We start from the raw sequence: 15950 nt of genomic DNA on the forward strand, positions 1-15950 counted from the left end.
CTGGGGCAGCAAATAGCCTCCTCTGTATCTTTTTATTATTGGGAATGTAAACACATAAGGGGTAAGTGTAGAAGTTAGTATAGAAGGGGGTGGCATCTGCAGTACTAGCTCAGGTGGTGGCGGCAGAACCAGGCTCGGCTTTGTTATTTTGTACTGTGCGTGTCCATTGGGGGAGATCTGGTATAGTTCTTTGATTCTTGTCAAGAATACATCAGTATAAACATATCTATTCTACTTGGTGAGATGGTAGCCTACCAATCTCTCCCTCTCCTTCCCCATCCCCTTGACTTCCTGGTCTTTTCCCACTGGCTTCCTCGAACTAACAACTGCAGGCAACACCATTTGGACACCCTACAAAGACCATTAGGCAAATATATAAAACTTGTGTCCCACCAATCAAATGCTCCTGGCATCATTCACTATATATATGAACAAGAATTTAGCTATTCTTCCATCACTACATATTTTCCCTTAAAGGAAAACTAAACTTAAAATCACTGGGGGGTTGGTATTCCAAAATGTTTGGCATCCATCTATGATTAAAATTGCTTGCTTACTGTGGGTCAGAACTCCTGCTCGCTCAAAAACCAACTCAGGGTATTGCTGCAGAAGTTCAATGTTGCCATTTTCTTCTGCTGCTTCTGCTCTTTGTTCTGACCAGGGCAGGCGCATGCTAGGTAAACTGAAATCTGGCTATTTTGCTCTACTGTGCAGGTACATGCACCTGGAGAATAGAAAACAGAAGAGGAAGATTATGGAGGATCAGATTCTAAAGAAGTACCCTAGGCAGGTGCAATTTTCAGTTAACAGGAGCCCTGGCCCAGGGTATAAGATAAACAATTATAATCACTGGTGGTGCCTAACATTTAGCACCCCCAATGAATTTAAGTTTAATTCTCCTTTAACTATCCATGAGGAAATCCCCTGTTATATAAGAGTTAATGCTGAATATCCTCATCTTTGGCCATGACAGCCAAGGTTTACATGGCCTAGTTGTTGGATTCAGGAGAAGTTTCTTTACACATATATATATATATATATATATATATATATATATATATATATATATATGAAATACACAGGTGTAATATCCAGTGTTGGACTGGCCCAGCGGGACACCGGGAAAATACCTGGTGGGCCCCGACCCTAGTGGGCCAGACCCCCTCTCCCAAACAGTTTTTCCAAAAAAAAAATTTTTTTTGCACATGCACGCCTAGTGATCTTTGCGCATTGCGCCGATGTACCCACCTGGGCAAGTATGCCGAGCGGCGCTTCGCCTCAAAGTAGGTAGCGGCGAGCCAGAGGGGGGCCCTGGACAGCAGTCCCGGTGGGCCCGGGCCCCCCAGTCCGACCCTGGTAATATCTGAGAAACATATCCTAATATTTGTCACTCTCTGGGGGGTTGTGGGAGCACTGAAAAGGCTAAAGCTGCCCATAGATGCAAAGATCCGATCGTTTTAATCCTTTTTTTTTTTTTTAAAGGGCATTGGTTTGGGCAATCACTTTCTCTTAAAAGCCGCAAGTTTGGGACCCCATGGCCCGTATAGGGTTAACAGGGTCTTGACGGGGCCTAGGAGTGCAACTGTCCCGCCCCCTTTTTTCTATACAGGGCTCCATTTGGTTGGCATGACCCGGCAAGTGATCAGGGCAGGAGCAGCGGTAATACTCACCATTTAGCGCCGGGACGTGGAGGAAGCAGGACGCAGCATCCCTCCCTCCCTCCCTGTTAAATGGTGGATTTAGTCGCAGTTGCGGAGGGTACCTTTGCAAGGACCCCCCAGGGGAAGTTAAAAGGGGGTATTCATAGTGAGTGGAAGCAGCCTGGTAGGCCTGTGTACTCATGGTAAGGTAGGCAGCCCGGTTTAGGGCTTGGGAGAAATGGAACAGGAACCTATCTTGGCAGTTGGGGTACAGCCACCCCACCCCCATTACCCTCTCCCTTGGATGGGGGAATAATATGATAAAGGTTAAAGTTTTGTTATACAAACGGTTGTTAAAAGGTTAAAATGTTATACATGTTAATTATTCTTATTACTGTGTTAAAATAAACAACTGCGGCCATCTCTTTCCAAAACAGTGGTGTGTATGTATTATTTGGGGTAGGAGGTATGTGGTGGGGCAGAAGGGAGAGGTGCAGAATCAACGCTGCACCCGTCAAGGGGCGGGGGAAGAGCTAGCCCTCAGACTGAAACCAAGGTTCAGGATACATTTACTTCAATGAATGCTACTATGCAGAGAGGCACAAGATGCTTTATACTATGACCAGAGGTAAACAAGTTAGGGACCACTGTGTGGGGTTTACCATTACGTGGTATAGTGGCTTATCAACTTTATGATCATAACTTTGTAACTAAAAACCCCTGTCTTTGTGAACACATGCACTTGCAGATATACTGAATTACTTAGACAGGGGCCCAGGGAATGTGCACTGATTAATTTGGCCAAGTCAGTAGCACTTCCATTATACTTTAATACATTTTTACTTTGCCTTAGGAGTGCTCCCACAACCCCCCTTTTGTACTCTCTGTCCCTTGCCATGTCCAACTAACACCCAAAACTATTCCCTGTCCTACCATCTTACCTTTCAACTCCTCTCAGTTAAATTCCTCCCTGAAAAGCCATCTCCCCAAACAACATCTCAACAATTGAAAAATTGCATGAGGGTTATAATAAATTGTCTTGTGCACCCATGCCCACAAATACCACACCCATTTAACATGGTTTTTACATGGTTGGAAAGGCAACATCACGGTAAAAGGTAGCATTTATGGCAAACTGTGGCCCCACCATTTCACAATATTTTGTGGCCCAAGCATTTCATAACAGACTCAGTATGTACAGTCTGACCCAGAGCATTTCATGACACCACATCCAGACTGAGATTTGTCGTTACATTTTCATACTGAGGTGGCAGAGACAATAAGAACCAGCCTGGCACTGGAACCAGTTTGGACAGGTACATATATTACAGCTTTGGGAAACATAACGTAATCACATAGCAATGCAGTTCTAGGGATTGCTTTTCTGAGAGTATTCCCTATGATAAGTGCTGTATTTACACTCCCGTGCCTGGAACAGATTTGCCCCCTGCAGGAAAGATCTCAAATGTTTTTGTGACCTAAAAGGCAAATATGTGCCTTGTGACGAAAATATGGTTTAAATCCTCTATATTCTTTTATCTCTGAATTTAATGCTCAGGCAGCTTTATTTATGTGCAATAATATAAAGCTAAACAGCTTTATTATTCTTATGAGAAAATGTGAAATCCCATTCACTCAATAAAATGAATCAGGGCCCTCTAGTGGCCAAACTCTGTTTGTAGGACGTACTCCTATTTCTTTACAAAGCAGCAACATAGGAACAAAACATTTTAACAGGCAAATGTATATAAAATATTATTACATTGGTTTACTACTACAGGTATAGGATCCCATATCTGGAAACCTGTTATCCAGAAAGCTCTGAATTATGGAAAGGTCATATCCCATATACTCCATTCTAAGAAGATAATTTTAATTTGTTTTACTGATTTCCTTTTTCTCTGTAATAATAAAACATTACCTTGTACTTGATCCAGATTTAGCTGTATAATTCCATATTGGCAGCAGCACAATCCTATTGGGTTTATTTATCGTTTTAATGATTTTTAGCAGGTCTATTTATTAAACCATGAAAAGTTCAGGTTGAGTTTTTAAAGGGGAAAACTCATATTTTTAGAGGGAAAAAAATAACTCGAATTTTAGAGATTTTTTTTCATTTAGATTTATTACACCCCAAAGCTGCTAAAAATCAGAATCTCAAACCTGTTGAGATCATGTAGAAGTCAATGACAGATGTCCCTGAAGATGTTTCTCAACATATTGATCCGTGCTGGTAATCTGATAAATTCCAGTTGACACCGTGACAATTCTATAAAGTAGAATTTTCGGGACATCAATTTGAAAAAGTCGTATGATTCGAACTAACGACTTAATTTTGTCGCAACATTTTTATCGCTTTTTTATCACTTTTTCAAGAAGAATTATTGATGAATTAAATCCGTGTATGGGAGTTAGGTCGACTTTGTTTTAATAAAAAAATCTAAACTCGAGTTTTAGTAAAAAAAACCCTATATGTATTGATATCCAAATTATGGATACATTCCTTGTCTGAAAACCCCAGGTTCTAAGCATTCTGGATAATAGATCCTATACCTGTACTACATATTCTGTATTGCTGCCCAATGCAAGCAAATCTTGCATTGCTGAACTTGCGTTGCTCCATACTGAGTCTAGGCCAGATATTCCACCATAAGAGTGAGGGCCAATGATGTAACTAGATATTTTTCAGCCAGAAGGCTGTGCCACTGAAGTCAAAATATCATATAAGAGGAAGATGAAATATATACCAATCCTGCTTCAGATTCTTAAACCAGGGCACAAAAATAATCCATGTAAATACAAAATCCCCAAAGCTTCCTTGAAATCTCCTCATTCTTAATTTTCTTCTTAGTGGATTTAAATGCCATGATACTAAACCTCTGTAAAAAAAAAAAAAAAAAAAAAAAAAGTTATATGTGAATCTCTTCAATCAAAATGTCTGGTCTTCTGCACTAAATAAAAAGTAAATAGGTATTGTTTGCCTTCTTACAAGAACTTAGAGATAAGCATTGGAAATCAGTTGGTCTCCTATTATTACATGAGACTGTAGGGTAATGGTGCATATAAAAGCTCACATGACAGCCTTCTACTATGACCGGTTGTTTATGAAATGTCCCCTGTAAGGAACAAGAGATGCCTCAGCTAAGCCTGCAATAGGGACTTTCCAGTAAATATTTGGTACAGGCTACTCGTCACTATTATTATGGGGACATTCTCACCGTCTTCCAAAGTTCAAAGGGTGTCAGTTGTGATCATGTAATTGTTGTTCTTGATGTAAAGATGTAATGTACAGGTATGGGATCTGTTATATGCAATCCCTTTATCCAGAAAGCTCCGAATTATGGAAAGGCCTTCTCCCAGACTCCATTTTATCCAAATAATCCAAATATTTTTTAAATCAATTCCTTTTTCTCTGTAATAATAAAATAGTAATTTGCGCATCATCCAAACTAAGATATAACTAATGAATTAAAATAGGTCTGTTAATGAAAGGTGAAAGATTATTACTAATAGCAGTCTTTGCAGATAAAATAAGACCAATTGAAATTAAATATACATTTCTAAGACACAGTGGGTCACTGAGAAAAAATACTAAGGGGCAAATTTACTAAGCGCCGAGAATTTGCCAGCGACCGCTTTGCAGACAGCGGAACACTTCGGCAGGCAAAAATTCGCTCTGACAGTGCTAATTCACTAACAAATGAAGTTGCGTCCAGGGCGCCGAACGCTGGCAAAGTTGTGCTAGCGTTAACTTGGCAAGCAGAGCGAAGTTGCGCTAGCTTTGGCTAATTTCTGTATGGCATGAAGATAAAGTTGAATGAATGTATATGTTGCTGCAAATACATTACAATACACAAGCCCAGGGAACCTTATTAAAATAAAATAAAGTTGTTATATTGCCCTACACATGAGCCCAGTGTATAGTCTATGTGCCATATGTTAGGAAATGTAGGGGGGAAGCTGGTTACCCCAAAAAAATTTTACTCTCTTTTGCAGCCTATCACCCTGAAAAAAGGAAAAGATGCCAAAGTTTTTTGGGACTTTTTTTTCAACTAAATTTTGAGGAACTCCTATCTACTCTATTGCACTTCGCCTGGTCTGAGGTGGCGAAGGCAAGTCTGGAGCAAGAGGTAACGTTCAGTAAAATTCGCATCTTACTGAATTTGCACAGTTACGTTCCTTCGCTTGTCGATCGAGTGCGAATGAGCACCAGCGTCAGTCTCCTTCGCTAGCGAAGTTAAGCCTGTGGCCATTGGTAAATCGGCGAAGTACTGAAACGACGTCACTTTGGCGAATTTTCACCAGCGTTAGTCACTTCACCCTTTAGTAAATTAAGTATACTAAGGCTTCCTCCCAGAGGCAAAAATAATACGATTCAATAGAATCTAAAATCAGTTTACACCCACGAGTGAGTGTAATGGCAGTGCACTCTTGAATTGAGGTTATCAGTAAATCATATCCTTTTATTCAACAGTAATAACAAGTAGTGGCGGGCCAGCCTACTCAATTAAAACATTTACATTAATTATAAAAATATATAACTAAGATAAGCAAAACCAGCTTATTGGGTGTATTTAATGGTTACATTATTTTTTATAGTAGACTTAAGGTATGAAGATCCAAATTACAGAAAGATCCCTTATCTGGAAAACCACAGGTCCTGAGCATTCTGAATAACAGGTCCTATACCTGTATACTACACTACACAATCTCTGGATTCCCTTATAAATAGGAGGAAACACTATGGAGCTATAGTAAATGGTACATGTTGTGTGCAAACTGTGTGTTCTGTGGGTGTGTGTGTGTGTGTGTGTGTGGTTACACTCTTTTCTTTACCAAATGTCTAAATAATGTTGTGTCACAATACACCAGAGCTCAGTTACTTTCTATATAATTCTGCAGTGAGTTTGTATGTGATCCCTTATGCAGAAACCCATCACCCAGAATGCTTCAAATGATCTCCCACAGAGTCGATTTTTAGGAAATAATTATCATTCTAAAATGTGATAATAAAACGGTACCCTGTATGGTAGGTATGATGTTAACTTAGCTGCATGTTGGAAGCAAAACAATCCTATTGGGTTAATTTAATGTTTCCATGATTTTTAGCAGAATTTAGTATATAAGGTGGCCCTGGCCATCAATGGCTTTTTATAACTTGTGTGGGGGGGGGGAGTTTACCGTTTTTAGCACTGATGTCTGTGTGGTCTTTAAACTGTGGTGTGGGGCTAGGACTTGGGGGCCCAGAAAATGTTGTTGTACGGGGCCCCGTGATTTCAAATTGAAGCCCTGTCTGGCACTTTATTATTTGTTTTACCAACTTATCTCCTGATCTGATCCATTATTTGGCTCATTTGACTCCATGTACCTGTACATGAGTGCATCCATACTGTCATACTGTAGCTAACATATGTATTATCTAAAGGAACATATGTATTATCCATACTGCTTCTATCATGCACATCCAACCCATATGCCTTCTACAGCAGATCAATGTGCCCCACAAAAGCTCATGGTTAGGTAAGAACAATAACAAATGGCATGTGCTCTAAATATGGGACACGGATGCAGAAGCAAAAAAATATATATTTAAATTCAATACTGTTGGTACTGCAAGAAAAGAGTTAGATAAACTTCTCTGTTCCATTTAGTCAAGACTGTGGGGCTAATTTACTAGCACGGGTGATAAACTTTTCCATTACATTTACTAAAGCAACCAGTCAGGGCCCCATAGCAAATTATTTTTCAGGCCCCCAAAATGTTTAGTGACTTGTTTTACCAATATTTATTGAAACTGTATATGAATTAGGGTCTCATGGGGCCTGTATACTTCTGGGGCCCCCTGCAGCCGCAGGGTCTGCTTCCTTTATTGTTACGTCCATGCTCACTGGATTTTATAAAGGCACCCCCAGTTACTGCTCCAGATTCCCCTAAGGGGGCCAGAAAGACAGAATTAAAGGGGTTGTTCACCTTTGAAACACTTTTTTCAGTTCAGTTGTTTTCAGATACAGGTAGTTCACCAGAAATAAAGACTTTTTTCAATTACTTTCCATTATTTATTTTTTCTGGTATTTGACTCTGGCGCAGACTCTAAACTGTTTAAATTTTGCAACATTAAGTCGATACATTTCTCAGCAGCATCTCTGGAGTATTAGCAACTATTGTATCAATTCTAACAGCTGCCTGTAATGAAACCCAGAGATTCTGCTCAGCCGGGACAAAGATAAGAAATGTATCAACTAAATGTTTCAATTTCGAACAGTTTACAGGGTCGGCGACCCCCCCTCCCAGAGCTGCTGTAGAAGTGGAAAAATAACTCTTTACACTTCAATATTAGAAAAACGGTGACACATAGTCATTGAAAAAAGTCGTAATTTCTGGTGATCTACCAGAAAACAACTACTTGTTTGTAGGTGAACAACCCCTTTAAAGTCAGTGTACACCCAAAAACAAATTTTTGCGTAATGAAACAAAATGTAATCCTAAGAAACTTTTTGATATACATTAACATTTTTCAAAACAGCATCTGCTCCAGAAAACAAAGGGTTAATTGAAAGAGCCCCAGTGCTGATGCCAAACCTATAGATGAGCCAGCCATGAACACTAGGGACTGGCATTCTGCATACAATGAGCCAAGCTGAAATAAGTTTTCTTTCTTACATTTGTAAGGAAATCCCAGTTATTTGCTGGCAGAAGGCAGAATTCCCACAGCTGCTGCAGTGCTTGGTACAAGTCATTTGTTACATGGGGCCAGGGGTCATCCAATCACGGGAGGGTTAGATTCGTGCATTGGAGAGGAAGGCTTTTGATTGGACAGTGAGGACCAACTCCTCTTTTCAAGAACAATATCCTAAGGACAAACAGAGGGTTTTCTAGGAAACTCTCTGTTGTTTTTGTTACTAAAGTGTATTTTTGTACAGTTTTGTGCAGGGCTTGCACAGAATTGATGACATACTCAGAATTGTAAATGATAAAGCATAAATGGTGTCACTATACAAAGTACAATACTATCTGTAAAAAGTGAAGTGTACATTTTGTATAGTAGATATACTATGTAGTTTAGTTTATGAGAATAGCCAGCAACATGGCTCTTGCAAGTGCATATACTGGCATGGATATTTACCTTGACTTCATTGTTCCTTGCTTACACCAAACTACCAACTGGGGGGGGGGATTGAGGCAGAAACTTGCAGACTACCCTTTCACATGGTCTGGGCAGCAAGTCAGAAACTGGCAGTTTGCACAAGGCAATTGGGTTTGCACTGCCAGGGGCCCCACAATTATGTAACGCCAGTCCTGGCAGCAGAACACAGATGGTCTAATTAATTACCCATTTTAATTAATCGGCCTCTGGAGAAAATTGAACCTCCCAAACATAGATCATGAGAGCCAGTTCAATGTGCATTGTTGTCCCCCTTTTTCGTTCCAAAGCACTATTCGCTGCTAATAATGGGCAGGTTTAGTCCTGTAGCCAACTGTGATGACTTTGCTGTTTTAAGTGCAAGCCTTTCACTGCACAGACTCTTCTGGAACATAGCTGCAAGAGAGCAAAAACCTACCTTTCTGCATCTGTTTCCATTGAAAAATATGTGATGTTGTAATGAGATAAATCAAAATATGTTTAGTTATGGAACCTTTTCTGTTAAATAAAATGGGATTTAGAGTTTTGCCATTATCTTATATAAAGACACAGAACTGTATTTTATAATAAAAGAATGTTTAATGTTTTACATACAGGCTTGCAACTTCCTAGCTGTTTTCCGGACCTTGTACTAGATTTTTAATCCAGGATAAAATGCAAATCGCTGAAATGTACTGGTTATATGAGCTCTAGTACTTGCTCTTGGTCATTGGTAATTGACCCCTAATACAGATATGGGACCTGTTATCCAGGATGCTCAGGTCCTGGGATAATGTATTTTTCATTACTTGGATCTTTATACCTTAAGGGAAGAGACACATGCTCAGATTCGGGGAGATTAGTCGCCCGGTGACAAATCTCTTCTTCGGGCGACTAATCTCCCTGAACTGCCTCCCCTGCCTTCCTGCCAGCTAGAATGTAAATCACCGGCGTGATGGCACTTCGGGCGACTTCAGAAAATGAAGAGCTCTGAGTGCCATCCTGCTGGCGATTTACATTATAGCTGTCGGGAAGGCAGGGGAGGCAGTTTGGGGAGATTAGTCACTCCAATGAAGAGGAGATTTGTCTCCGGGTGACTAATCTCCCCGAATCTGAGCTTGTGCTTCTGCAATAAGTCTACTAGAAAATCGTGTAAACATTAAATAAACCCAACAGGCTGGTATTATCTATTAGTTTGTATCAAGAACAAGGTACTGTTTTATTGTTGTTTGGCTAAAATGGAGTCTATGGGAGACGGCCTTTCAGTAATTTGGATCTTTCTGGACAACAGGTTTCTGGATAATGGATGCCATACCTGTGTCAGGGATATCAAAGCAGTGTTGGACCCCTGACCCATTTTCAGGTGAAAATGGGCTATAATTGTCCGGAAATTTGGGTCATTTTGATGTGTTTGTTGTTACTGCAGCAGGTGCAACTTCCCATGTGGAGTTTTGCGGAAAAAATGCTTTTGTGGTCCAAAAAAAACTGCACTATGCACGTTCTACTGCCTTGGTATATTACAATTAGGGGCCGATTCACAAAGGGTCGAATATCGAGAGTTAATTAACCCTCGATATTCGACTGGGAATTAAAATCCTTCGACTTCGCATATCAAAGTCGAAGGATTTTAGCGCAAATAGTGTGATCGAACGATCAAAGGATTATTCCTTTGATCGAACGATAAAATCCTTCGTTTCGAAGGGTTTTAATCCAACGATCGAAAGAATATCCTTAGATCAAAAAAACGTAGGAAAGCCTATGGGGACCTTCCCCGTAGGCTAACATTGAGTTCGGTAGCTTTTAGATGGCGAACTAGGGGGTCGAAGTTTTTTCTTAAAGAGACAGTACTTCGACTATTGAATGGTCGAATAGTCGAACGATTTTTTGTTTGAATAGTTCGATTTGAAGTCGTAGTCGTAGTAGCCCATTCGATGGTCGAAGTAGCCCAAAAAACACTTCGAAATTCGAAGTTTTTTTACTTCGAATCCTTCACTCGAAGTTAGTGAATCGGCCCCTTATTGTGTAGTTTGGAGTCTTGGCTTTAGGGTAAATATTGTAACATTATTCCTTGTGGTATGTGCAGCTAGAATCAGCAGTGCAGAAAATGGCAAAAACCCAGAGAGAAACTACTTTCAATAGAAAATAAATGTACAAATTCAGGTTTATATACAGTATATGTGTGGGGGGGGGGGGGAAGGGGTGGTGTGACACTGTGAATTAAGTATTTGAAAAATCAATTCCTTTATGTTCAGTGCTTACCTACAGCTATTAAAAAAAATCCAGCAAAACTATACTTTTTTGAACAAATGCTATTTTCCTTGCCATATTTGTATTCCACAACACCACAGTGTTTGATACAGGAGAGGAACATTATTTTTGTTTACTGAAGAGCTGATGATAAATGCAGAAAGCTGTAAACATGTTCCTGCAATAATTGGGATGTCAGTGGTTTAGACCTTGTTTTCTTGGTTAATTAACGTCAAAAGCCCTAATGACGTGACTGGCAGCTTTCCAAGATTAATATGTGAGTTTAAAGTCACCACTGACAGCATCAGAGGGTGTTGCCTGTTGAAAAGTTACACAACCCAGAGGTACACTACCTTTTTAATCGGACATTATTCTCATCCATTATTCTGATCAGTTATGGCTTTAGAAAATAATATGATGTGTCTTATTAAGTATTGTAGACCATTTGAAAAAACGAAAAAGAGCAGGTATGTACATTCATCCAGCAGATCAATATTGCATGCATGCAAACAATGAAGAATATATTCTGGCACACACTTCAGCAATTGTGCTAAAACGTAGGTGATTTATTGAGATCTCCACACAAGGTTACGGAGGTACAACCTCCTCTCTAAAGTGAAAGAGCACTTGAGAAAGGAGGTTGTACCTCCAAAAGCAAAAGGAGAGCACTTGAGAAAGGAGGTTGTACCTCCGAAACATTGTGTGGAGATCTCAATAAATCACTTAATTTTTAGCACCATTGCTGAAGTGTGTGCCATCTGATCCTTCATTGTTTGCATGGAATATTGAAACCAAAGCAGCAAGGTTTCCAGATAGAGCACCACGATACATAATTTGTATGTCTTTTGAACTATTGTATGTTTGACACTGTATACAGCACCAATATATTCTACAGTCCTTACAAAGAAATATTCTAATCAGTTCAATCAGTTTCATGTTGCCGAAACATGACTGAATGAGACACATGACTTGGCAGTTAATTAGTGGCTAAACTTTGTTTTGGAGGGACAGAGGCAATAGAAAAGGTGGAGGCGTATGTCTGTTTGTTAGGCAGGATTTAAAAGCTGATATAAAGGAGTAGGTGATATTAGAAAATAAAGGGGCAGAAGCCTTATTGGTAGAACTCTTCACTGATTGTAAAATGTCCAGCAAATTAATTGTAGGAGTATGTTATAGACCCCCTAATGTAAATGAAGAGGAGGAGGCTAAATGTGGCCATACAATCTGATTACAATGAAGGAAATGTCTGCGAGGAGGTTCTCGATCGCCAAAAAAAAAATCAATCCTGCCTGATCGATATCTGGCCATTTTTTTGCATGAGATCAGGGCAACCAGTCTGAATGCCCCCTATACAGGCAGATAAACTGCAGAATCTAAAGTGCCGATATAAGCAGGTTTTATCTGCCCATGTATGGCCACCCTAAGCTCCTGATACAAATAGAAAAGGCTAATATTATTAGGGAAAAGTATTAATAATGTAGGATTTTAATTGCCCAGGTATTGACTGGAGGAACATTACTGCGAGGGCTGTTAATGGGAGCAAGTTTATAAACTTGTTGCATGACAATTTTATGGTACAAGTTGTTGAGAAAGTTATTGAACCTCTGGGCAATAGTGACCATTATGTGATCTCATTTAATGTCTGGTGCAAAAAAAACAAATATACACTGGGGCAACAAGAACCCTGACTTTCAGAAAAGCTAATTTTAGCGCCTTAAGAGCTGCCCTTCAGAGCATAGATTGGGGCATTATGTTTTCAGCTAAAAACACAGAACAGACATGGTTGTCATTTTAAATAATTGTTACTGTTCTCAATTTATTCCCTTAAAAAGTAAATGTAGATGCACTAAGAAACAACCTATGTGACTTAACATAGAAGTATTCTCTGTAATAATAAAACAGTGTCACGGTCGGCTCCCAACACCAGAACAAATGCCAGGCACCCTGGTCTCGGCTCGTGCTTCACATGTAGTGTGACCGCCTTTGGCCTCGGGAGGAGCCCTCGGCTACTTGGATGCCACCAGGACTTAAACGAGAGGTGCAAGGCTAGAGGTTCTGGGTAGGCAGAGGGGCACGACTGTTAGCTAGAGTCTTTAGGCCGAAGGTCGTGGTACAAGGCGTAACACAGAATCGTAGTCAGATCAGGCTGGGTCGAGGCAGGCAGAGAATAAACGTAGTCAGGCAGGCAAGGGTCAAAACCAGGTAGTCAATCAGAGGGATGAGGCAGAAGAGGTAGTCGATATTCAGGCAAGGGTCAGGATACAAGAATTCAGAATAGACAAATAGCCAGGCAGGAGTCAAAACAGGATACAGATCAGAATCAGGAACAGATAGCTCAAAGCTTAACACCACCAGGACACGGGCAAGGTCTAGGAGCCCAAATGAGCCTTTTATAGTGGTTTGAATTTCGCGCCATTGCGCGCTTGCGTCATTACGCCAGCGCGTCCGCGTCTATATTAGAAACGAGACGCAGGCGCACGCGCCCTAGGAAGCAAGCATGGCCTGGCGGCCGTCCCCGCCGCACCACTGGATCACCAGGGCAAGTAGTTTTTATTAAAAACAGTACCTTGTACCTGATCCAAACCACAATATAATTAATCCTTATTCTAAACAAAACCAGCCTATTGGGTTTATTTAATGTTTACATGAAGAGCCAAATTACAGAAAGATCTTTTATCAGGAAAACCACTGATCCCGAGCATTCTGGAGAACAGGTCCAATACCTGTACTAATTTTTAGATGCACAAGAAATGTCTTTGTGTAAGAGTCCATAGCTTACTTAAGGTGGCCATACACGGATAGATCCGCTCGTTTGGCGATGTCGCCAAACGAGCGGATCTCCCTCCGATATGCCCACCTTGAGGTGGGCAATATCGGGCTGATCCGATCGTGGGCCCTAGGGCCCAACGATCGGATCCTAGCGTTCGCCAAATGGGCGGTCGGATCGCGGGACCGCATCAACGAACAGATGCGGCCGCGATCCGACGGGATTTTTAACCCCATCCGATCGAGATCTGGCCGACTTTCGGCCAGATCTCGATCGGGGAAGCCCGTCGGGGGCCCCCATACACGGGCCAATAAGCTGCCGACTTGGTCTGTCGGCAGCTTTTATCGGCCCGTGTATGGCCACCTTAAGACTGTACACTGCAGGGACATAGTAATATAGTAAGTTAATAAATTCACTGCAGTTCACCGAACTGCATCTTCGGTGCTAGAAGATCTTCACAGATAACTACATGCCCTCAGAACTACACTAAACAGAACGTTAAATGTGCTAAAAATAGAAGCAATTTAACATGGCAAACACGTATTCACCATTTAATTCACTACTCCCTTTTATTTGTATTGCAATATTAAATTACATAAACTTTTCTGACTGGGTAAGGGCAGGGTAAGGGTTGGGCAGGTGGCAGGAAACAGAAACTCCTGTACTATTTCATTTTCGTAATTATAGCATTAAATGCTGTGTTGATTGGCAAAACCAGCTTAACATGAAGTGATTTATGATTCTCCCAGTGACAGTGTGTCACTGGGTCATGTTAATTACCAACAACTGCAAAAGCTAATTAGTAGTTTTCTTTTCTTTGATTCTTCTGCATTATCTAAGACACATTCACTAATCATTGTTTACGGTGGGACTGTGTCTACTGTTATTTCTTTGTGATGGAATAACCATAATGTACTCAAGGAAAACTGTCAGTCAAAGAAAAGATGTGGCCTGTGTGCAGTACATGACTATACAGGATAAAGTCAGCTGGACAACCCTGTTGGTAGATTTGCATTACAGTTTATTTCATCAAAATACTGCAGCTGTGTCACATGATAAAATAAGTAGCTTCCCATGTCATGTTATGTATTGTAAATGTCATGTATTTTATTATGATATATAAAATCTATATATTTGAATATGATACCTTTAGGTAGGAAGTGACTTTAAGCTCCAGAATTGAGGACTCACTCTTTGTGATGCCGAATATGAAACGCCCCATTGTCATAGAGAATTAGATCACATTAATCTTTTTGTCCAAAATGTATTACAGCTAACTGTCTTTTGAAATAACTGGCTCTGACAGGAGCTGCATATAGAGAGACATATTGCTGATTAATTCAGAAATGGTACAGAATTAGTAATTAATTATATTTCTAAAGTTTATTATTTCCATGAGATGAAGTATGTCTTATATTTACATTTTACTCCTTTAATATTTTCTATTTCAGGGTGAAATTTACACTATGAAAGTGATAATGGAGAGCCTAAAGAGCATGGTGACCCAATTTTGTTAAGAATCAGCTCTGAGAACTAATGCCCTGTCTGCATGGAGGGGTTAGGAAACAAAATGATTATTTAATAGAAAAAATTGTCCTCATTGCTCGTTTTTTTCAAGATCCCTCTTTGTTATTCCCATGACGATTCTGTAGGCAGTTAATGTTATTCTAAATAGTTGACATTTTTATTTGGCTTGCCTGCTAGTGTTATATCAGGGTCACAAGAGGTTTCTGGGGCTTGTAGTTCTATATAGGGTAGTGGGCTATGGGTTGAACTACCCTAGTCCTGAACAGTCAAATGCCCTCTCATTTATTTAGCCATGGCTGCAATTGAACTGCTTTCATTAACCAAGAATAAAGGCCCAGTGAAAAAGTTTAGTGTGCAGCATCATTAACAAGCACCACACATAACTGGAAAGTACCACTCTTCTACATGACAATGAACCCCCTGTGTGTGTAAATATGCTGGCAGCTTGACCATAGCAGACTCCCAGTTTCTGCATACAGGTCCTGCAGCCATGGGATGAACAGGGGAATGTTCCAGTGAGCCAAAAAGGGGAACCTTGTCTGGGCAAGGAAGGCTGGCAACATGGGCAGAGTGAAGCAAATTCTACACTCGAAGTACAACATCTTTGTGCCCGACTCACAGGTTAAGAAGACAACGGTTTGTAGCTTGT

At 40.4% G+C, this 15950-nt stretch overlaps 1 protein-coding gene across 3 annotated transcripts in view; it reads left to right on the forward strand.

Moving 5' to 3' along the window:
• The window catches only part of lpin1.L (lipin 1 L homeolog), a 96859-nt gene that overhangs the window by 16165 nt on the left and 64744 nt on the right, over positions 1-15950 (forward strand). The window contains exon 1 of one of the 3 annotated variants that reach the window (XM_041563552.1): positions 15787-15937. The exons of the other annotated variants lie outside the window; for them this stretch is intronic. Coding sequence (XP_041419486.1) covers positions 15863-15937 — 75 coding nt within the window. The 5' untranslated portion in view covers positions 15787-15862. Of the gene's footprint in view, positions 1-15786; positions 15938-15950 lie in introns of those variants that run through there. 3 annotated transcript variants of the gene reach the window in all.

This window comes from Xenopus laevis, chromosome 5L (assembly GCF_017654675.1).
Source record: "Xenopus laevis strain J_2021 chromosome 5L, Xenopus_laevis_v10.1, whole genome shotgun sequence".
Classification (NCBI taxonomy): Eukaryota; Metazoa; Chordata; class Amphibia; order Anura; family Pipidae; genus Xenopus; species Xenopus laevis.